The sequence below is a fragment of the Esox lucius genome, chromosome 11 (genome assembly GCF_011004845.1).
Source record: "Esox lucius isolate fEsoLuc1 chromosome 11, fEsoLuc1.pri, whole genome shotgun sequence".
In the NCBI taxonomy this organism is placed as follows: domain Eukaryota; kingdom Metazoa; phylum Chordata; class Actinopteri; order Esociformes; family Esocidae; genus Esox; species Esox lucius.
Genome location: NC_047579.1, coordinates 3,166,999 through 3,190,736, shown reverse-complemented (window position 1 = coordinate 3,190,736; position 23,738 = coordinate 3,166,999). Strand labels below are relative to the sequence as shown.

The 23,738-nt window shown below is 41.1% G+C and overlaps 1 protein-coding gene across 9 annotated transcripts in view; it reads right to left on the bottom strand.

Moving 5' to 3' along the window:
* cdipt (CDP-diacylglycerol--inositol 3-phosphatidyltransferase (phosphatidylinositol synthase)) overlaps window positions 1-23,738 on the bottom strand; it is a 31,511-nt gene that overhangs the window by 3,173 nt on the left and 4,600 nt on the right. For 8 of the 9 annotated variants that reach the window (XR_002197469.3, XR_002197465.3, XR_004576421.1 and 5 more), the window contains exons 3-7: window positions 21,724-21,877; window positions 10,341-10,422; window positions 10,116-10,197; window positions 3,412-3,632; window positions 221-299 (exon numbers count right to left, since the gene is read on the bottom strand). Coding sequence is in view for 1 of the 9 variants with exons in the window: in XM_013135725.4 (XP_012991179.2) it covers window positions 3,487-3,632; window positions 10,116-10,197; window positions 10,341-10,422; window positions 21,724-21,877 (464 nt within the window). In the remaining 8 variants the exon portion in view is untranslated. Of the gene's footprint in view, window positions 1-220; window positions 300-325; window positions 3,633-10,115; window positions 10,198-10,340; window positions 10,423-21,723; window positions 21,878-23,738 lie in introns of those variants that run through there. The other variant, XM_013135725.4, reaches the window with a different exon arrangement.

Below are 23,738 nucleotides of genomic sequence, written 5' to 3'. Positions count from 1 at the left end.
TACTCACATGGCCAGTCACATGGCCAGAGGTTGCTTGTCTCAACAGTAAGGTACTTTATTGTTAACCCACAAATTATTTGATTCTGGCACTAAAAACTGTTTCACTGGACCTTTAAAATTAAACAGATAGCCACTTGCTACTAGTTTGGATGACACTTATCAACAGGGAAAAACAACAAATCAAGACAAAAAGTAGTAAAACAAAGGCCTGTGAACTGACCGCTCTCCTCCGTGCGGGCCTCTAGCTGCTCCTTCAAGTTGACGATCTCTATACGAAGCCTTTCCTCACTATGTGCCCCCTAAAGGTAGAAGGGCAGTATTGTATACAGTCATAGGTTTTGTATGTACTTTACTGATTAATTACTATGTCTACACACACACACTCACACACAACCTATAGTGTAGCACCAACAGGTGTGTTTGAATTTCCTGCCACATCGGTTTCATCAACCTCTCCTTTTTAGTCTGTTCTGTGTTTTTTTCTGTTTGTTTTTAATCATTAAACTATGTGTAACCATGTATACACAGTGCCCAGCTGTACACTGTGTAATTTGTTGAGAACAAAATGATGTGTTAATGTCCTAAAATGTCACTTATACAAAAAGTACTGTATAAAGGGTCTGAATACCTCTGTATATTGGATATCAGTTTTTTATTTTCTGTGAATTGGCACAAATAAATAAATTCACTCAATAATAAAGTCTATAACACAAATTACACAAATTATAACACAAAGTCTATAACACAATGTGAAAAAAGTGAATGGATCTGAATAGTTCACAAATGCAACAACGTATATCCACACACAGCAAACACAGTAAATGTTCCCTTATTGATGACAGAAAAGCTCTTAGAATAACTTTTATAGTGCAATTCCAAACATAATTCTTATATCATAAACTTTTACTCAGGAATGTGCCCAATATATCCAAATGTGTGTCTGTAAGAACATTGTTTATCCCATTCTTTCATAACTCAAACACCACCGCTATGTCACTGTAACCAGTTTTTAGAAGTTGCCACTAAACCTTTGGTCTAGAGTATGATATTACCCCAATGGGTCAAGATTGGATTCATGGTAAGGAAATCTGGTTCATTGGTAAATTCTACTTTAATCTAAAAGGAATAACAATAATAAATAATGAAAACAAAAAGCAGTAAAGCTGTAAAGACTCATTAAAAATAAAATTGGGGTGTGTACATTCCCCCAAATATATTTAGGGGCAAAACATTTCAGCAAAAGCAAACGGAACAAAAATAATGCGGTATCATTTCATAAAACAGATTTCTTATTGGTCAAAATTTAGATAGGACCATCCCTGTTTGCTTCAATTGAGATGTTTTACAACTAAAAAACATTTTGTTTGATGGAATGAACATCAGCTCTAATTCACAACTATTTCAAATAATTACTGATAACAACAAAACACAGGAATTTTCATATTAAGCAGCAGCAATAACAACAGTGGCCTGGATGTTAACGTGAAGGATTTTAAGACAACGCACTGTATTGCTTTAAGCCTTGGTTATGAAGTGTACTGAATAAGGTCTGTTGAAAAACCTTGAATGTAAGCTAGTTAGCGAGTCCATGGGTTCCCAAGCTTTTTTGACTTTGTCACTAAGTCTTTTCTTTTCTGAGAGTTACTTCCAGGCAGGAAGTGTCTCTGAATCTCCATTTCTCAGTCCCTAGTTTTATACTTCTATATTATTTTGCCGTTGGACTAAGGTCAATCTGTCCTGCCTTGACTCCACCCCCTCAACCCCTCCGACGTGGCAGTGTCCATCCCCACGTCTCAGTCCCTAGTTTTAATACTGCAATAATCTATGATTAAGTTTAGCTTGGGGGTTACATGTTCCACTGAGAGGACTGTTCTGTAGCCCAAACCCAAGTGAGGAAACCTAGTTATAATGCCACCCTCAGGAGGGGGAAGTAGTGTCTCCAGATGTGTCCAGCTCCACCGTCTCAGTCCCTAGTTATTATACTGCAACAGATTGTTTGGGGGGGACTGGGGAGTTTTCATCTAGCCACTGCATACACTTTTGTTGTTGTTGACTCTTTTTGGGTTTCCGGACTGGCTATCTTTTCAAACACTATGATAATTGCTGATACAAAAAGTGCCCTATAAAATACATTTGATTGATTTAAGTCCCAATTGTTATGTTGCATTTGTTTATTTGGGTCAGTAAGAAAAGTATGCTTAGGAATCCTTGTGAATCCTAGGAATGCTTTCTCTAACATTCCTGGTGTCCTGTTTGACCTTAAAAGGACATGAGCTCATGAAACACGGCTCAGGACTACCTGGCCCAAATCTGCGGTCCCTGTCCAAAATCCCCCTCGATGTGTTGCAGGGCATTCCTGCGGCCAATGCCCACACCCCACCTGTCCACCTAGTTATGCAGCTGAGGTGGATTCTGTTAAAGGACTCTGGTCACAGCCCACTTGCATTTATTGACCTGCTTGTCTTCTGATCATGTAAGAACATTTGACATGGCCCAGAAGGTCACAGTCTCATAATCTTCACCGGCCTAGCACAAAGAGGACTGGCCACCCATTGTACACTACCGTTCAAAAGTTTGAAGTCACTTCAAGTTTGAGGAAATTGCCCTTTTATTTTTTAAAGAATGTGTTCATAAAATAACATCAAATTGATCAGAAATACAGCATAAACATTCTGAATGTTGTTAATTCTTAATTCATTTACACTATTGTAGCTGGAAACAGCTTTTCTTTCAAAAACAAGGACATTTTTAAGTGGCCCCAAATCTTTTGAATGGTAGTGTATTTAATTATATCTCAGCTAGCTTTGTGTATATTGTGCATTCAGTCCCTATATAGTCTACCACTAGCAGTACTGTTACAACAAGTCCGATTCAGATGTAAATGTAATCCTGATTACAAGAATGTGTTTCTTGAGACTTTTTAGACAGGTTGCAACTCAATAGGCTAAATCAGCTTTCTCTCATAATCTCCCTTCATTTCTCTGTGCTAACATGAGGCAATTGGAAGGTTAACCACTAATTGCTAGGCCAGGGGTGTCAAACATATGACTGGGATGAGTCCAGTCTGGGCTGTGGTGGGTCTGATTTAAAAACATAAATAATATTTTAATAAAATAACTCTTAACTAAAACAAATCAAACCTATGTATAACCAATAGCAGACTTACAGTAATAGCATTAGTAAACTCTGTCCAGCTTACCCCCAAATGACAGCTAGACAATAAAAAATTAAGAACATTTTACAGCAAGGGTATATAACCTATTTTCAGTGACCTCTGAAGACTGATTGTAAGGGAACATTTTTGTTTTTGACACCCCTATTTTAGACATTCGAGTAGATCTAAGAGGATTGGATTATAAAAAAAAAAGCATGACAGCCTATCAGAGGATAAAATGGGGGTGGTGTTATTACCAAATTGTCACACCAATCCGCTCAAAACTACAGTTAAGGCGTGAGGGTTGCTTTCCACCGCCCACTCCCTTTGCCTCACTCGGCCTTAGTCCGCTCCCTCTCACGGTCGGCCATGTCGATGGCAGCCATATTCCTGGAGGCAGTGACAAGGTGCAGCACGCTGATGGCCGACTTCAGGGCACACACCACGGCACAGACACTGAGCAGCCACTGCAGCCACACTGGAGGGAGAGGGCAAATATAGAAAATAAAAATGATAATCTTGTAGAGAAGACCCAGGTCTCAGGGAATAAAAAACGTTCTTAATCGATACAAAACTTAGAGCTGTGCACACACTACAATTAAGAACAACTGAACAACTAATATTAAGTAGTATGTTTTTGATGTTGTCTTCCTTTATATTATACTAATTGTCCTGTTGATATTATTACTTCAATGTTGTTATGTTGGAAATAAACATTTATATTTCTACAGTACACTTCAGCAATATTGACAGTGTCACATAGTCCATTTGTATCTGTAATTTTCAATAACTCTACCAATTGCTACTAATTTACACTTATGTATATCACTGCCATACTTGCAATATCTAAATGTTCAATAAAACTACCCAGATTGTTGCTAAATTTACAGTAATAATTTCTTTAAACTAATAATAATGTATACTTTTTTTGGTCTGGCTATATTTTGCTTATATATTTTCTTAACTCTCACAATGTTGTGGTCAGGTGCTGTGTCACAAGAATTTCGTTGTGCAGGATTGACACGGTGTTGTTCGGTGCATTTGACAAACAAACCTTAAAACCCATGCCAATAATGTAATTTGAATTTAAATGAAAAAGAGAAATATAGAAAAAAAGAGAAGGATGAAGATACATAAACACAAAGAAAGTGAGTGAGAAATATAAACTGCTCAAAATAATTAAGGGAACACGTAATAATAACAGCATAACACCAAGTCAATTAAACATCAGGGATATCAAACTGTCCAGTCAGGAAGCATAAGTGATTGCACCTGTTTTGGTGCAAATGAAAGTGACAACAGGTGCACTGGAGAGATAACAGTAAGACAACCCCCATAAAGGGAATGGTTTTGCAGGTGGTGGCCACAGACAATTACTCTCTCCCGATCCTTCCTGACTGATTCATCTCCGGTTTTACGTTTTGCTAGTGTCCTTCCATTTCTGTGCTCCTAGTTTTGGTTGCTTGGTGGCAATGTTTTAGCCAAATAGTTACTGTACATAGACATTTGTTGGTTAAATTAGACTTCTTTTTTTTTTAAAAGCTGCACTAGGTAGGATTTTTTTTCAGTAAAAAAAACAAAAACATTATTACAGCATTTTGCAATTACTCACCGGTCAGAAAGTGGTTCCACATCAATGCATGATAGAAAATGGCATTCAGAATAAAAGTAAGACAAAATCGAATTACCTGCTCCAAAGAAACCACTAACTAAGAGTTTGATGTTCTTAGCCTTGGTAACATTAGCTTAGGGTTCCCTGGCAGGTAGCTTTAGAGAGTTGGTCTGCGTGTTCTTTCACTTCTTTGCAATTTTCGTGGTATATGCTATAGTTGACAGGAGAGGAAAAGGCTGTTTTGTCTTCATTGTCATCTATAATTGTAATGGTAGGTTTATTTGAACAGTGAGAGAAAGAAAAACAAAAACAAAAAATCTAGAAAAGCACGTCAAATTGATTTGCATTTTAAAGGGTGAAATAAGTATTTGATCCCCTCTCAATCAGAAAGATTTCTGGCTCCCAAGTGTCTTTTATACAAATAACAAGCTGATATCAGGAGCACACTCTTAAAGGGAGTGCTACTATACTCAGCTTGTTTCCTGTATAAAAGACACCTGTCCACAGAAGCAATCAATCAATCAAATTTATTTATAAAGCCCTTTTTACAACATCAGTTGTCACAAAGTGCTTTACAGAGACACCCGGCCTTAAACCCCAAGGAGCAAACAACAGTAGTGTTGGATTTCAGTGGCTAGGAAAAAGTCCCTAAGAAGGCCGAATTTTAGGAAGAAACCTAGAGAGGACCCAGACTCAAAGGGGTGACCAGTCCTCTTCTGGCTGAGATATTAAGAGTCCAGTTGGAATAATTTATAAATTTCTTTGGGCTAAATCCAGAGTCTATTTGATTTTAGACTAGATCAAAAGTATGACCAGGTGGACAAGGACAGGGACAGCAACGGGCCCCCCAAACCAGGTACTCCGCAGGTGTGGACCAGGACCGCATCTCCTCCTATAATTTAAAACTGGAGGAGACTGAGAAAAAGTTAGAAAGTGCATTCCTCATATCCCCCAGCACAATAATATAGCAGCATAACACCTTGGAACTGAGACGGGGGGGGTCCGGCGACACTGTGGCCCTACCCGGGGGAGGCCCCGGACAGGGCCCAACAGGCAGGAAATCAATCAATCATATTCCAAACTTTCCAACATGGCTAAGACCAAAGAGCTGTCCAAGGACGTCAGGGACAAGATTGTAGACCTACACAAGGCTGGAATGGGCTACAAGACCATTACCAAGCAGCTTGGTGAGAAGGTGACAACAGGGTGTGATTATTCGCAAATGGAAGAAACACAAAAGAACTGTCAATCTCCCTCGGTCTGGGGCTCCAGATCTCACCTTGTGGAGTTGCAATGATCATGAGAACGGTGAGGAATCAGCCAAGAACTACACGGGAGGATCTTGTCAATGATCTCAAGGCAGCTGGGACCATAGTCACCAAGAAAAAAATTGGTAACACACATCACGCCAAGTTTGAATATTTTGTTAGACACCATTAACTAGCGTTAAACTGAGTAATGTTTCTTATTAGGTTTACCTCCACCACAAATAGCATTTATGAACTTTATGGCTTTTGCCATTGGCCGTTTAAAAAGCTAATTTGCAAGTAATATGTCGCTAGAGGACATTATATTGTGTTAAACTGAGTAACATTTCTTATTAGGTTTACCTCCACCACAAATAGCATCTATGATTTTTATGGCTTTTTCCACTGGCTGTTTTAACAGCTTATTAGCCATTTGTGAATTACATTGATACAATAACTACTGTATCCATATAGGTGACGATAACTGACTTTTTCATCAAGTGAAAAGACATGAGAATTGTGTAGCCAGCGAAGTGTTTGTCTATATATTTTAGGCTTCCCATAACATAACTATTGTCCTGTAGCCCATCTCAGACATGTGCAGGTCTACAATTTTATCCCTGATGTCCTTACACAGCTCGCTGGTTTTGGCCATTTTGGAGAGGTTGGAGTCTGTTTGATTGAGTGTGTGGCCAGGTGTCTTTTATACAGGTAACAAGTTCAAACAGGTGCAGTTAATACAGGTAATGAGTGGAGAACAGGAGGGCTTCTTAAAGAAAAACTAACAGGTCTGTGAGAGCCAGAATTCTTACTGGTTGGTAGGTGATCAAATACTTATGTCAAGCAATAAAATGCTAATTAATTATTAAAAAATCATACAATGTGATCTTCTGGATTTTTGTTTTAGATTCCGTCTCCCTGAACCTCAGCCATAATGTGTTTGGACTGTTACAGGAGGTGAACGCGGGACCTGTTCTTCCGGAGGATGCATCTCTGACCACTATGCTATTTAACAAGGGCTAGTCAGTCAGTCACTCACTAAGAGACATTCGCTCTTCTTAGCCGGCTACATTTACGCGGTCTGGCAAAAACAGCAAAGAGAAAAAACATGAATCCCTCCATTAATGCATTTCTTCTGTTTAATAACTCTAACTGTCCCTATTGTACTGAATACTAACATTGATTTACAACTAACCTCTGGGGACTAAGCTATTGTTTTTCGGTTTTCACTACATTTACATTTGGGCTTATAAACAATACGTAATGTATATGGATCATCAATCAATAGATTCAAAATAACCTCAGCTCATATAAGCATGCATGTTAATGTATTCATAAACTAGTATTTGAGTGAAAAATGCACAATATAATGAATAATTTTGAAAGTTAAATTAGATTTTTTTCTATTTATCATTGAATTCTGACCACAACTCAACTATGTGGAACAGTTTTTCTATTAAAATTGTCCTTTGAAAAACGTTTTTCTTTAACAAATATGCATTGTATTACAAATGTGAACGGAACAATGAAATAATTCAACTTTTTTGCAAGCAGTCCAAAAGTTTTTGACACACATTTTTCTATTTATGATTGAATTCAGATCACACACAACCATGTGGAACAATTCTCCCATTCCAAATATGCAAAGGAGACAAAAACATTATTTCATGATAAATAAGTTATTTGATGTTACTTACCTGTCCTATAATGGATTCTGTTATCATGGTCTGTTAGCATTTTGTTATCATTCCTCCTTTGTGTTCTGGTCACTCAGCTATCCAGCTTGTGCAAACCGAAAAGGACTATGGCTACATTGGGTGAAAGTGTTTTACGTTTTGCCATTTTATACTACTATTAATAATACTTATGAAGCTGTTAAAAAAAACACGTATCCTTTCCCTGTCTGTGCGCTCCGTTATTGTGCTCCGTTAGCATGTTGTTAGCATTCCTTCTCTGTGTTCCGGACACTCACCTATCCATCTCATGCAAACCGAAAGGACATGCCAACATAGTCCTTTTGATTTGCTAGAATACGTAACAGTTACCTATATTCAGCCTAGCAACATTCTTCCATTGGTCAATGGAGCACTGAATTTTTAAAATCAGCAACCCTTCCATGGGTCAGGTGCACCTTAGGGTTAGGTTGCACTGGATGGATGACGACAACCAGGAAATGTGCTTCGTAAACACAATACACATGGCCATTTTCAGCGGAATCTCAGGAAAACAGCAAAGGAAACCGTATCTCTCCATCAAAAACGTTTTTTTTTACTCATTCATTATTAGGTGGATATGCCTGTGATTAGGCAGATGCACCTAAAGCGCCGCCCAAGGGTTAATTTAAGCCAACCAAAAAGGGCCCCACAGGGCCTAGTCCCCCCTGTTGGCATCACTGCTGAGGGTGGCATGAGAGCCCGATGTCATCTAGTGGGACCTGTGCTCACAGCCCAGCACCGTGCAGTTTGATTGGCATTCGCCAAACAACACCATTGGCACTCCGTTCTCTCCACAGATGAGAACAGGTTCACACTGAGCACATGTGACAGACGTGAAAGAGTCTGGAGATACTGTTGTGAATGTTTTGTTGCCTGCAACATAACTGTTTTGGCAGTGGGTCAGTGATGGTCTGGGGAGGCATATCTTTGGAGAGTCGCACAGACCTCCACATACTAGCCAAGAATACCCAGACTGCTGTACCAGGATGAAATCCTCAGACCCATTGTCAGACCGTATGCTGGTGCAGTGGGCCCTGGGTTCCTCCTGGGGCAGGACAATGCCCAGCCTCATGTGGTCAGAGTGTGTAGGCAGTTCCTGGATGACGAAGGTATTGATGCTATTGAGTGGCCCTCACGTTCCCCAGACCTGAATCCAATTGAGAACCTCTGGGACATTATGCATTGGTGTATCCGAGACCGCCAAGTAGCACCACAGACTGTCCATGAGCTCACTGATGGTAATGAATCCCTCATTCCAGCATTGAACTGCCTGACAAATCTGTTTATCCTGTTTTAGCCGTTATCTATAGGCTGGGAGGAGCAAAATCAATGTGTGATCTGCCTTACCAAAAGCCAGACGTTTACTACCTGACTCTGAAGTTCTGTCCTACCGGTAGATAGAAAACCAGCAGGGGTAATGGCCGATTCAGGCACCATGGAATCCAACCAGGTCTCTATGAACGCTAGCACACAACAGTTTGCAATGTCCCACTGAAAATGTATCTGTGCATGTAGTTCTTCCATTTTATAGTCCAGGGACTCAACATTTGCAAGTAAAATGCTCGGTAATAGCAGATTGCAGTATCTCATCTGAGATCTCTACAGGATACCAGCAAGTGTGCCTCTCTTCTTCCTCCTCCGTCAGCTTATTTGTAATCAAATCGGTGGCAGGGCAAAGGAATCACAGCAAGCGCTCTGGTAAGTAGAGTAACAGACTGTATTCAATGATGAAAGAATTTCCAAAAGAGCTAGTCATTAATACTGTATTAGCAACAGTGCAGCATGAACAAAGTTGAAAAGAATATATACAATGTAAACAGTAATAAGCAAAAAACGACAGTGAACGCAGAACGATTGTCAGTGCAACCTCTATGGCACACAGGAAATGTGGCTTTGGTTTCCATTAACCATTGTTACGTCATTTTGTTCTCAATAAATTACACAATGTACAGTAAAGATTTTGATCTTCAACATATTTTGATCATTGAGACCCGATGTGTGATATAAGTGTTCCCTTAATTATTTTGAGCAGTGTATAAAGAGAGGGAGCTAGTAAGAAAGACAGTGTCCCGTGATTTTACATACTCCTCAAACTGTGTATGTTCAGCTATTTACCACAAAGAAACCATAAATCTGTGCGTGACCATAAGCCAACTTATGATACTGAGGGAGAAAGGCAGGGATATGACAGGGTGGAGGACAAAGACAGAGCCAGAAAAGATATTTGGCTGAAAGATACTTAATTCAGTGTTAACTACTGCTGGGTTGTGTGTTGGTCCCACCTACCTATATTAAGATGAATGCACTGAAATTCCCTCTGGGTAAGAGTGTCTGACAGATGACCGAAACGTAACAATGAAGAGAGATGAAGAACAGAAGTGACTTACCATGGGGTTCCTCGATGTAGTAGAAGACATAAAGCAGGCAGAAGAACAGCTCATTCCCCATACACATGATGAACAACACCAGCTGTGGGAGACAGCATTTTGATCAGCCTGTGTGTGTGTGTGTGTGTGTGTGTGTGTGTGTGTGTGTGTGTGTGTGTGTGTGTGGGTAGTAAGTATAAAAATCATGGGCATGTCGGTGAAAGTGCACAGCAAATTTTCATTTACCCGGGAAGTGTAGTAGAGGCGAAGGATGGGGTTTCCTGAAAGATCAATAGTCTTGTGGCTGGTGGATCCTTTCATCATTGAACTGAGAGAAAGTAAGGGGGGGAAATTAGATGAGTCAGAAAAAAATTTTAAGAGAAGGAATGAGAGAGGTATTGTTCCCTTAATTCAGAACTGAGTCAATACACCACCAGTAAACAGTTGAGGCCTAACAATTCATCCTATTATTTTCTGCTGCATATATAGCTTTTGGAAAAAATGGAGACATTGCACCTTTTTCTTTCTCTTCCAAAAAAGTCAAAAAGGAGTTTAAGTGACCACTGCAAATTGAACGCTTCTATTCCTCATTCCAAACTTTCCTTTTCAACGTTTTTTGGAAAGGAAAGAAAAAGGTGCAGTGGTTTCTTCATTTTATCCAGAGCTGTATACAGTTTTGGCAACCTGTGAAGCTCTGGTGAACTCCATACCCAAGAGGTTTAAGGCAGGGCTGGAAAAATAATGGTGGTCACTCAAGATATTGACACTTTGGGCTATTTCACAACTATTTTCACTTTTGTTGCCAGCGGTTTAGACATTAATGGCTGGGTGTGGAGTTATTTTGAGGGGACAACAAATGTACACTGTTATAAAAGCTGTACACTCACACATTTACATTGTAGCAAACTGTCATTTCTTCAGTGTTGTCACATGAACATACATTATCAAATATTTACAAAAAAGTGAGGGGGGTACTCACTTTTGTGAGATACTGTATATATCTCAATGGTCTAAAAAGGACTTTAAACACACACAATCCTTGTGACTAAAGCTCTGCGTTAACCTTTGTGCTAAGGAGATGTTACTGGTGCCTATGTAACCTGCTAAATGTCGAGTTCTTTCAAATCCGTGCAAAAAGGAGAGGATATTAGTTTCCCACCATGTTAGCAACACTGAACTAGATGGATGTGATGAATTTACACCAGTTAATTACACACACTGGGGGTTTGGATATGACGAGGAGTCAGTCGGTGTAAATTCAGACTAATAAAAAACAGTTAATCCATAGAAAAAAAGGTATTCTTGAATTCCTTTACAAATATTTTCCTTAATATTAATAAAATGTTAACATATTTTGATAGACCAAAGTATCAGCTATCACAACACGTAAATAGACAACCTTAATAATCTTAACTGTAATAATAATACTTAATCTTAAAAAGACTGCCAACACCATCATTAAAGGCACCTTGCTTTTATATTGTTTAAGGGTTTAAAGGTTGGATTTTAACTACTCAAATATGTAATGCACATCTCAAACTGTTTTTTGTTTTGTTTACAGAACTATATAATGCCAAGATGATAAAGACATGACCTTTCCAAACACTATTCACAGACTGCAGGTTAAATCACAATAGTGTTTTGAACATTCTGTTTGCGGACTGAGAATTCTCCTCAAAGCTTCCTCAATGGGAGCCTATAAATAAAAGAATTGTCTAAAGTGCATTACTAAATCGCATTACTAAAGCAGGGGTTTTCCAGGCTAAAAATTAGTCAAAGGTAGTACCCCAACCTCTGCTACTCCGCGCTCTACTGGACGCTGTGATATGCTTTACATAATATCTGGCCACTAGAAAAAGAAAACTATTAGTGTTAAATCTGCCCGGTTGTCCACTTGAGCAGCATGTCCACTTGAGCAGCTAATGCACACTACAATGTCCTCCCTAATACAATAGCAACCTTTAAACAAGCAATACATGTTAATTTATTTTAAAGTTAAGTAAGATTGTACCCCGTTTTTTGTTCTCCTTTGCCTGTCCAGGACTAGTAGACATTTTATTGGATTTAAGTGCATCCAGCCTATAGTTTCTGCTTGGTTGTTTTAACAAGCCCCCGAACACATTGGATCCACAATGCTTCTAGCATACAGAGCATATCATCCCTTCTTTATCATGTCTCAGCCACCCGAAAACATTTTGCCATTGAGGAACAAAATTGTTTATTAGAAGATATAGAAATCACATGAAGAAATAAGCTTTATAATTAATCACAGTCAATATTATAGTCTATTTTCATTGTTATACATATACACTCACCTAAAGGATTATTAGGAACACCATACTAATACTGTGTTTGACCCCCTTTCGCCTTCAGAACTGCCTTAATTCTACATGGCATTGATTCAACAAGGTGCTGAAAGCATTCTTTAGAAATGTTGGCCCATATTGATAGCATAGCATCTTGCAGTTGGTGGAGAATTGTGGGATGCACATCCAGGGCACGAAGTTCCCGTTCCACCACATCCCAAAGATGCTCTATTGGGTTGAGATCTGGTAACTGTGGGGGCCATTTCAGTACAGTGAACTCATTGTCATGTTCAAGAAACCAATTTGAAATGATTCGACCTTTGTGACATGGTGCATTATCCTGCTGGAAGTAGCCATCAGAGGATGGGTACATGGTGGTCATAAAGGGATGGACATGGTCAGAAACAATGCTCCGGTAGGCCGTGGCATTTAAACTCTGCCCAATTGGCACTAAGGGGCCTAAAGTGTGCCAAGAAAACATCCCCCACACCATTACACCACCACCAGCCTGCACAGTGGTAACGAGGCATGATGGATCCATGTTCTCATTCTGTTTACGCCAAAATCTGACTCTATCATCTGAATGTCTCAACAGAAATCGAGACTCATCAGACCAGGCAACATTCTTCCAGTCTTCAACTGTCCAATTTTGGTGAGCTTGCGCAAATTGTAGCCTCTTTTTTTCCTATTTGTAGTGGAGATGAGTGGTACCCGGTGGGGTCTTCTGCTGCTGTAGCCCATCCGCCTCAAGTTGTGCGTGATGTGGCTTTACAAATGCTTTGCTGCATACCTCGGTTGAAATGAGTGGTTATTTCAGTCAAAGTTGCTCTTCTATCAGCTTGAATCAGTCGGCCCATTCTCCTCTGACCTCTAGCATCAACAAGGCATTTTCGCCCACAGGACTGCCGCATACTGGATGTTTTTCCCTTTTCACACCATTCTTTGTAAACCCTAGAAATGGTTGTGCGTGAAAATCCCAGTAACTGAGCAGATTGTGAAATACTCAGACCGGCCCGTCTGGCACCAACAACCATGCCACGCTCAAAATTGCTTAAATCACCTTTCTTTCCCATTCTGACATTCAGTTTGGAGTTCAGGAGATTGTCTTGACCAGGACCACACCCCTAAATGCATTGAAGCAACTGCCATGTGATTGGTTGATTAGATAATTGCATTAATGAGAAATTGAACAGGTGTTCCTAATAATCCTTTAGGTGAGTGTACACACACACACACACACACACACACACACACACACACACACACACACACGTTTTGTGTTGTCTCTATGGACCTCTGTGTCTTGAATAAAGTTAAAGTTATGATCTTGTTAATTTGACTTGCATTAAAAACATCAGAGCTGTAGGCCTATACATTACAGCCTTGTTGCCTAGTTTTTTCCTCCATCCTTGCCTTGACGCCACATCATTTATCCCCCTCTCTCGACTTCCTTCAGCTGTAGGCTACTTGGGTATGCTGCTTGCATTTATCCAGTGTCTTCACATTCACATATTTATATTGTTAGTGACTTAAATACACCGATCAGCCATAACATTATGACCACAGACAGGTGAACGGAATAACACTGATAATCTCGTTATAACGGCACCTGTCAGGGGGTGGGATATATAAGGTAACAAGTGAACATTCTGTCCTCAAAGTTGATGTGTTAAAAGTAGGAAATATAGGCAAGCATAAGGATCTGAGCGACTTTGACAAGGGCCAAATTGTGATGGCTAGACAACTGGGTCTGAGCATCTCTAAAACTGCAGCCCTTGTGGGGTGTTCCCAGTCTGCAGTATTCAGTAGCTATCAAAAGTGGTCCAAGGAAGGAAACGTGGTGAAGCGGCAACAGGGTCATGGGCGGCCAAGGCTCACTGATGCATGTGGGAAGCAAAGGCTGGCCTGCCAGTGAAGGCAGTGTGATGCTTTGAGCAATGCTCTGCTGAGAAACATTGGGTCCTGCCATTCATGTGGATGACACATACCACCTACCTGAGCATTGTTGCAGACTACATGTGCTGGTCATAAAATTAGAATATCATCAAAAAGTTCATTTATTTCAGTAATTCCATTCAAAAAGGGAAACTTGTATAATGTATACATTCATTCCACACAGACTGATGTATTTCAAGTGTTTATATAACTAATGAAAACCTCAGAAATCTCAGAAAATTTGAATATTTTGAAAAGGTTCAATATTGAAGACACCTGGTGCCACACCCTAATCAGCTAATTAACCCAAAACACCTGCAAACGCCTTTAAATGGTTTCTCAGTCCAGTTCTGTAGGCAACACAATCATGGGGAAGACTGCTGACTTGACAGCTGTCCAAAAGATGACCATTGACACCTTGCTCAAGGAGGGCAAGACACCAAAGGTCATTTGCCATATTCACCCACGTCACTTCCTTTAAACCAAAATGAGGCTGTGGGGTACGGAAGTAACGTTGGCTCGCCCATCTGTTACCTACAATGCCGCCGCATTGTTGTGTTCCCAAATGTACCTCTTCAAAGAGAAATAAATCCTATACAGGTCAAACCTTCCATCGTTTCCCCAAAGATCCTGTACTTTGCCGTGAATGAATTCATAAAATAAGAAGAGATCCCGGCCGCCATTTCAAGGTAAGATATTTACATTAGTTTATGATGCTAACGTTAGCCATATTTACGTTAACTGTCATAGAGATAGCTAGCTAAACCTTCTGGCTAAATAGACATGACTTGATTAGCCACAAACCGGTCCTTTTTAAGTTATAACAAGCGAAGGGCTGATTCGGGGGTAACTTTAAGCAAGTTGTTGCTCTTTTTACTAGCCTGGGCAGCTAACGTCCTGCCGCCGTGTCTTACAGTAAAATATAAACAAGACGTGATCTGTGCCTGTTTATGATAATAACCATTGCTAATCTAAACCATGTTAAGCACGCATTGAGCGAAAAAACTTAGCTATCACACTGACTGTCTCGCTCCTCTTGACTGTCGGTAAAATAATTTATTGTTAACACTCAAAATAACAGTCAGTCTGGTGTGGTTAATATATCTTTACAATGCTTAGCATCAGCTTGTAATGTTGTCACGTCCTGTTGTTTTATTTAGCTAACAAGCTAACTTTAAAAGTAACGTTAACTAATGTTGATTTCAGAAAAAAAAGCTGTGATCGTCTGTGCATTACCTTCTACGTCGTGCACATATCCCTCGATCCAGTTGCTGTATCCTTTCAGCAAAACAGCCCAGGGAATCATGCAGTCCTTATTGGCCAATTTTTTGACATAGTCCACTGTTATTTCGGGAAGACATGAAAGATTTGATGTCCACACAGGTATCGCCTTGATGACAGATGCCCGCTGCTGCGCTCTGTCAATGAACTTCCGGTTTAGAGTGTACCCCCTAGCCTCGTTTTGGATTTCAAGATGGAGGAGCGGTGAATAAGGTCAATAGCTAAAGAGGCTGGCTGTTCATAGAGCTCTGTGTCCAAGCACATTAATAGAGAGGTGAAGGGAAGGAAAAAATGTGGTAGAAAAAAAGTGTACAAGCAATAGGGATAACCGCACCCTGGAGAGGATTGTGAAACAAAACCCATTCAAAAATGTGGGGGAGATTCACAAAGAGTGGACTGCAGCTGGAGTCAGTACTTCAAGAACCACCACGCACAGACTTATGCAAGACATGGGTTTCAGCTGTCGCATTCCTTGTGTCAAGCCACTCTTGAACAAGACACAGCGTCAGAAGTGTCTCGCCTGGGCTAAAGACAAAAAGGACTGGACTGCTGGCGAGTTATGTTCTCTTATTAAAGTACATTTTGCATTTCCTTTGGAAATCAAGGTCCCAGAGTCTGGAAGAAGAGAGGAGAGGCACAGAATCCACGTTGCTTGAAGTCCATTGTAAAGTTTCCACAGTCAGTGATGGTTTGGGGTGCCATGTCATCTGCTGGTGTTGGTCCACTGTGTTTTCTGAGGTCCAAGGTCAACGCAGCCGCCTATCAGGAAGTTTTAGAGCACTTCATGCTTCCTGCTGCTGACCAACTTTATGGAGATGCAGATTTCATTTTCCAACAGGACTTGGTACCTGCACACAGTGCCAAAGCTACCAGTACCTGGTTTAAGGACCATGGTATCCCTGTTTTTAATTGGCAAGCAAACTCGCCTGACCTTAACCCTATAGAAAATCTATGGGGTATTGTGAAGAGGAAGATGCGATACGCCAGACCCAACAATGCAGAAGAGCTGAAGGCCACGATCAGAGCAACCTGGGCTCTCATAACACCTGAGCAGTGCCACAGACTGATCGACTCCATGCCACGCCGCATTGCTGCAGTAACTCAAGCAAAAGGAGCCCCAACTAAGTATTGAGTGCTGTACGTGCTCATACTTTTCAGTTGGCCTACATTTCTAAAAATACTTAAGTAATATTCAAATTTTCTGAGATACTGAATTTGGGATTTTCATTAGTTGTCAGTTATAATCATCACAAATAAAATAAATAAACGTTTCAAATATATCAGTCTGTGTGTAATGAATGAATATAATATAAAAGTTTCACTTTTTGAATGGAATTAATGAAATAAACTTTTTGATGATATTCTAATTTTATGACCAGCACCTGTATGTGCACCCTTTCATGGCAACGGTATTCTCTGATGGCACTGGCCTCTTTCAGCAGGATAATGCGTCCTGCCACAAAGCAAAAAGGGTTTGAGGAACACAATGAGTTCAAGGTGTTGACTTGGCCTCCAAATTCCCCAGATCTAAATCCAATGTGCTGGACAAACAAGTCCGATACATGGAAGCCCCACCTTTCAACTTACAGGACTTAAAGGATCTGCTGCTGACATTTGGTCTAGTGGAGTCCATGCCTCAATGGGTCAGGGCTGTTTTGGTGGCAAAATATTAGGCAGGTGGTCATAATGTTATGGCTGATCGGTATATGTTAATTTAATATTTTTGTATATTGCGTATAAAATGTTTGTTGGGAACATGAGCCAACATACCCTAATCTAAACGTATTTTCACCAGTCTTCTTTGTCTGTCTTGCCAACCCTACTGTAAAAAAATCTGTGATTCTACTAGACGTCATCTGAAAAGTTAACAAATGTTATGAGGATTGGACGTGCCTGAATGCACTCCCGAATACATCTGGACATGCTCCTGATGACACTGCAGATGGTGTCCTGGGGGATCTCCTCCCAGACCTGGATCAGGGCATCAGTGAACTCCAGCACAGTCTGTGGCACTATTTGGTCACATTGGATGTACAGTTACATAATGTCCCAGGGGTTCTCAATTGGATTCAGGTCTTTGGAACGTGAGGGCCAGTCAATGGCATCAATGCATTTGTCATCCAGGAACTGCCCACACACTCCTGCCACATGAGGCCGGGCATTGTCCTGCACCAGGTGAAACCCAGGAGAAACCCAAGTCTGACGATGGGTCTGAGGATTTCATCCCGGTACCTAACAGCAGTCAGGGTACTGTGGGCTAGCATGTTGAGGTCTGTGTGACCCTCCAAGGATATGCATCACTGCCATACCGGTCATGTTGGATGATGTTGCAGGTAGCATAACGGTCACCACGGTGTCTCCCGACTCTATCGCCACATGCTCAGTGTGAACCTGCTCTCATCTGTGAAGAGAACAGGGCGCCAAAGGTGGACCTGCCGATTCTGGTGCTGCACGGTGCTGGGCTGTGAGCAAGGGTCCCACTAAAGGACGTCAGGCCCTCATATCACCCTCATGGGTCAGTTTCTGACAGTTTGGTCAAAAACATGCACCAGTAGCCCACTGGAGGTAATTTTGTAGGACTCTGGCAGTGCTCCTCCTGTTCCTCCTTGCACAGCCCTGTCCAGCTCTCCTAACGTAATGGCCTGTCTCCTGGTATCTCCTCCATGCTTTTGAGACTGTACTGGGAGACAGCAAACCTTCTTGCGATGGCATGTATGGGTGTGACATCTTGAAGGAGCTGGACTGCCTGTACAACCTGAATGGGCTGCCGGTACCGCCTCATGCTACCAGTAGTGACAAGGAAACTAGCAAAACACAAAACTAGAGAAGAATCAGTCTGGAAGGATAAGGAGAGAGCAATTGTCAGTGGCCACCACCTGCAAAACTATTACATTTTTGGGGGATGTCTTGCAGTTGCCTCTCCAGTGCACCTTGCTGTCACTTTCATTTGCACCAAAACTGGTGACATTGATTCACAATCACTTATGCTTCCTAACTGGACAGTGCAGCTTTTGAACAACCTTGATATAGGCACTGCTTGCCTTCCTGAATGGCATGTACCTGATTGGAGCAGTGGATAGTGCACCAGTCAGCGGAGCTGAAGGACACCAGTTTGAAACACAGTATTGCTATTTTTTCCCCCTGGATTATTACTCTAATGTTACTTCACCTAATATAACATCTCTTATGAATTCAGCTGTCAAAGATATTCATAACATTTTCATAAGATTTTAGTAAAATAGTTTACATATTCCAATGTGTCCATATCTCACAGAATACTGGCCTAATAACGCCACCCCCACAGCCAGAGACATCTCCATCACTGATGAGTTAAGCAGGTTGTACGCTCGCTTCGACAGGGACAACAAAGAACCAGCCATTAAAGCTGAACTCTTGGACTTCCTAACCAACAGACCCCAGCCTGTCAGATTAGATAATTTCACCTCCTCCACCCTGATCCTGAACACTGGTGTTCCACAAGGCTGCAAGCTAAGCCCCCTCCTGTACTCCCTCTTCACCCATGACTGTGTTCCTGTACACAGTTCCAACACCATTGTCAAGTTTGCAGACACCACGGTGGTAGGCCTGATCAGTGACAATGACGAGTCAGCCTACAGGGAGGAGGTCGAGTGCCTGGCGGCATGGTGCACTGATAACAACCTGGCCCTCAACGCAAAGAAAACCAAGGAGATCATTGTGGATTAAAGGAAATCTAAAGGCTGCAGTCAGGCCCCGGTTCTCATCGATGGCACTGAGGTGGAGCGAGTGTTCAAATTCCTGGGTGTCCACATCTCAGAAGACCTCACCTGGTCCCACAACACCTCATCCCTGGTCAAAAAGGCATGGCAGCACCTGTACTTCTTGAGGAGGCCCGTCTGTCTTCCAAGATCCTTGTGAACTTCTACCGCTGCACAATCGAGAGCATTCTGACTAACTGCGCCACAGTGTAGTTTGGTGGTTGCTCTGTAGCCGATAAGAAGGCCCTGCAAGGGGTGGTGAAAACCCCCCAGAACATCACGATTACACAGCTCCCAGTCATTGTAGACCTCCAGCGCAAGCGGTGTCTATGTAGGGCACGCAGCATCAGAGACCCTTCACATACACACCACAAACTGTTTGCCCTCCTAACATACCATCAGGCAGGCGGTTACATGTCTCAGGAACAGTTTCTTTCCATCTACTGTAACCCTGCTGAACTCTGTGACCCATCACTAACCATACCCACCCGAACACCGCTTAGTACTGCCTCTCAGGGACCTGGTTGCATTACTCCCTAGTACTACTGGACTCTGAATCTGCCTTGCAAAGTCTGATAAGTTCAGTTGTTACATACTTGTCTACATCGGGAACCACATTGCTGCTATCCCTGCATTTCAGTTGCACATACACCCCAACTTGCTGGATTGCAGTCAGAATCACACAACTATTAATTTCCCACTAGTACATACATATACTTAATACTTGTACATTTCCTGCTCTCCCCTATTTGCCTTCACTGCTCATTTAGAACGGCCATTTGCACTGTCTTTGCCTTTCCTTGCACATCTAGACATTCCACTTGTAACAGACTACATTTAATACGTGTACATTTCCTGCCCTCTTCTATTTGCACTTCTGGCTTGATGCTAACAGCATTTCGTTGTACTGTACTCATACAGTTCAATGTAAATAAAGTTGAATTTAATCTTAATTATTTTTTTAACTGGATAGAACATTTCTTGAATGTTTTTAGTTCCTACCTAGATTGCAACATAGCTTCTTTTCTGTTAAGACAGAGGAAAAGTTTTGGAAGAACTGTGCTCCATTCATAACATCAAGTAAATAACCTTCTCTGCTTAAACGCTGTTCTGAAAATGAAAATATTTTGGTGTGCCTTCCTATCGTTCTTTTTGCGAAAATCTTTTGGTACATCTAGGGGTTGAGACAGCTGTGCCACCTCTTTTCATTTGGAATTTAGAATTAGCCTTTTCCTTCACAAAACTGCTAATGAATTCTACCTCATACACACTTTTATATATTTTAACAGAAGATTGGAGACAGAAGCCACACACCGCTTTAGAAAACCTGTCATTCAGCATTACCAATCCTATTATATCTTCTAAAGCGAGTGTGTAGTCTGGTTGCAATAACAACGATTTATCTTGGATAAGGCTACAGAAAACCTAAACCAGTGACTGTTGGATAAATTGGAATGCCAAAGACGGACAAGAATGGATTTTGAAGAGATGCATGTTCCTTCCTAAGAATGGTATCCAAAAATGCATCACAGATGCAATTGCTGCCAAAAGGTGGTTCGACCAAGTATATTAACTTTGGGATGTTAAGGCAATTAACACATCTGTTTTTTTTTTACTAAATGGGAAAGTGTCCTATAATATTCTTTCCCTTTGTAAATGGAGTAAAATCTGGAGATCTTTAGGGAATCAACCTAATTGAATCCCTTTTTAGATGTTATTTTAAGGAAGCTTAATGTGAAAACTTCCCCAAGGCTTTATGTGATGTGGTGTGTGGGTGTGGTAGGAAGGTCAGGTACAAAACGTTGAACTATCTGGTGTGAGTTTATGGTGTAATGTTATTTTATTTGATTGTGCACTGCAGATAGCCCAGTGGTAAGACTGTTTGACCAACAGCCAAAAGGTTGTTTGAATCCCAAAGCTGGCAACATAATAACGTCTGTCATCCTGCTCTTAAATAAGTCAGTTAACCATAACTGCTTCTGTATGTTGCTCTGGATAAGAGCTTCAGCAAAATGACAAAAAGAGACTATACTTCTATCTGATTTTACACAATTTGATGTGATGTTATTCAGTAATGTAATCTGATGGTATGCTACAATGTTCTACTATTTTGTTATGTAATGAGCTTGTGCAGGTGCAGAAAACCTAGCTGTTAGAGATTCTGACCAGAAACCAAAAACGTTGCCATTAGCTAAATGACTAAAATGCAATGTCACAGTATGATAGTACCTGAGGTAGTGCTATAATGTTCTGTAATGATACCCTATATTGATGTGATCCTACATATTAAATGTTATACTTTAATTTTGTATAATGGTTTGCGCGAAGGTACGCTTCAGGGTTGCGCGAAGGTACGCTTCAGGGTTGTACCTGTGAAGGTGCAGCCAGTGGCTGGCAATGTCCAGGCACATGCTGACTTGGAACAGGAAGGTGTAGGAGGGGTAGAGCAGAGAAAGGTTGACCAGGAGACACATGGTGGCACAGCGGTCAGTCAGCATGTCCAGCATGGCACCAAACTTAGTGCCTACAGGACACAAAAAATTTGTATATAAAAACAGCTCTTTTCCAAGAACACAATCCATTTATTGCAGAATCACCACAAAGCAGTATTAAATATACTATCACAAAAACTAAATATGAACCAGCAGTTATTTTAGCCTATAAAGAGTTACAAATAAGGCTTTAAAAATGTCCAACTGTTGCACTTCTGAAGCCAATGAATTCCTGTAAGACAAAATTAAATGTTTCTCTGCTTATGTAAATGACCACTATTAACACCTCCCATATACAAATACAATGTTTATTAATGGGATGAAAGTGTACCCTTGTGATTCCCAAACAAGCCCCTCTGCCCTATGCACTTCGAGTGCTCTCAGTTGTAATTTGTTGTTAAAATAGCACTGCAGAGGCAGCTACGTGTTCATTCGGATTGAACATTCGTTGGCCTAGAAATAATGGAGGATAATTTAAGATCAACTTTGGTAGTCCAACAGAGGATGATTTCTGATCAAACTTCAGTTGTCCAACAGGTAAGAGATCCCAGCAAAACATAACCGCGGTGATTGGTTATATGCTAGGGTATTAACGATGTAGTCGAAATAGTAAACTGCTTTCCAAGCCAGAATTACCAAGCTCACCCTTCCACTGTACAAACCACTGGTCGACGCTACATATCGTTTTGAAATGAATGGGTGCTTGGCAAGTGGCTTTGGTAGGTGTATCATGACCTGTATCTGAGAGAGCTGGAGCTGCCATCTTTGCATCCTATACAGCCACTTGCTACTATAGAAAAGAAATGCTACGAAAAGCAATGTAGGTTGCACTGAGGGAAAATGAGTAATGCATTATTTGAAAATATACAGTGGGGAGAACAAGTATTTGATAGGTTTTCCTACTTACAAAGCATGTAGAGGTCTGTAATTGTTATCATAGGTACACTTCAACTGAACACTTCAACTGTGAAAAATCCATAAAATCACATTTTAATTAGCATTCTATTGCATGACTTAAGTATTTGATCACCTACCAACCAGTAAGAATTCCGGCTCTCACAAACCTGTTAGTTTTTCTTTAAGAAGCCCTCCAGTTCTCCACTCATTACCTGTATTAACTGCACCTGTTTGAACCCGTTACCTGTATAAAAGACACCTGTCCACACACTCAATCAAACAGACTCCAACCTCTCCACAATGGCCAAGACCAGAGAGCTGTGTAAGGACATCAGGGATAAAATTGTAGACCTGCACATGTCTGGGATGGGCTACAGGACAATAGGCAAGCAACTTGGTGAGAAGGCAACAACTGTTGGCGCAATTTTTAGAAAATGGAAGAATTTCAAGATGACGGTCAATATCCCTCGGTCTGGGGCTCCATGTAAGATCTCACCTCGTGGGGCATCAATTATCATGAGGAAGGTGAGGGATCAGCCCAGGCAGGACCTTGTCAATGACCTAAAGAGAGCTGGGACTACAGTCTCGAAGAAAACCATTAGTAACACACTATGCAGTCATGGATTAAAATCCTGCAGCGCACGCAAGGTCCCCCTGCTCTAGCCAGCGCAGTGCCAATGACCATCTGGATGATCCAGAGGAGGAATGGGAGAATGTCATGTGGTCTGATGAGACAAAAATAGAGCTTTTTGGTCTAAACTCCACTCGCCGTGTTTGGAGGAAGAAGGATGAGTACAACCCCAAGAATACCATCCCAACCGTGAAGCATGGAGGTGGAAACATCATTCTTTGGGGATGCTTTTCTGCAAAGGGGACAGGATGACTGCACCATATTGAGGGGAGGATGGATGGGGCCATGTATTACGAGATCTTCCCTCAGTAAGAGCATTGAAGATGGGTCGTGGCTGGGTCTTCCAGCATGACATCGACCCGAAA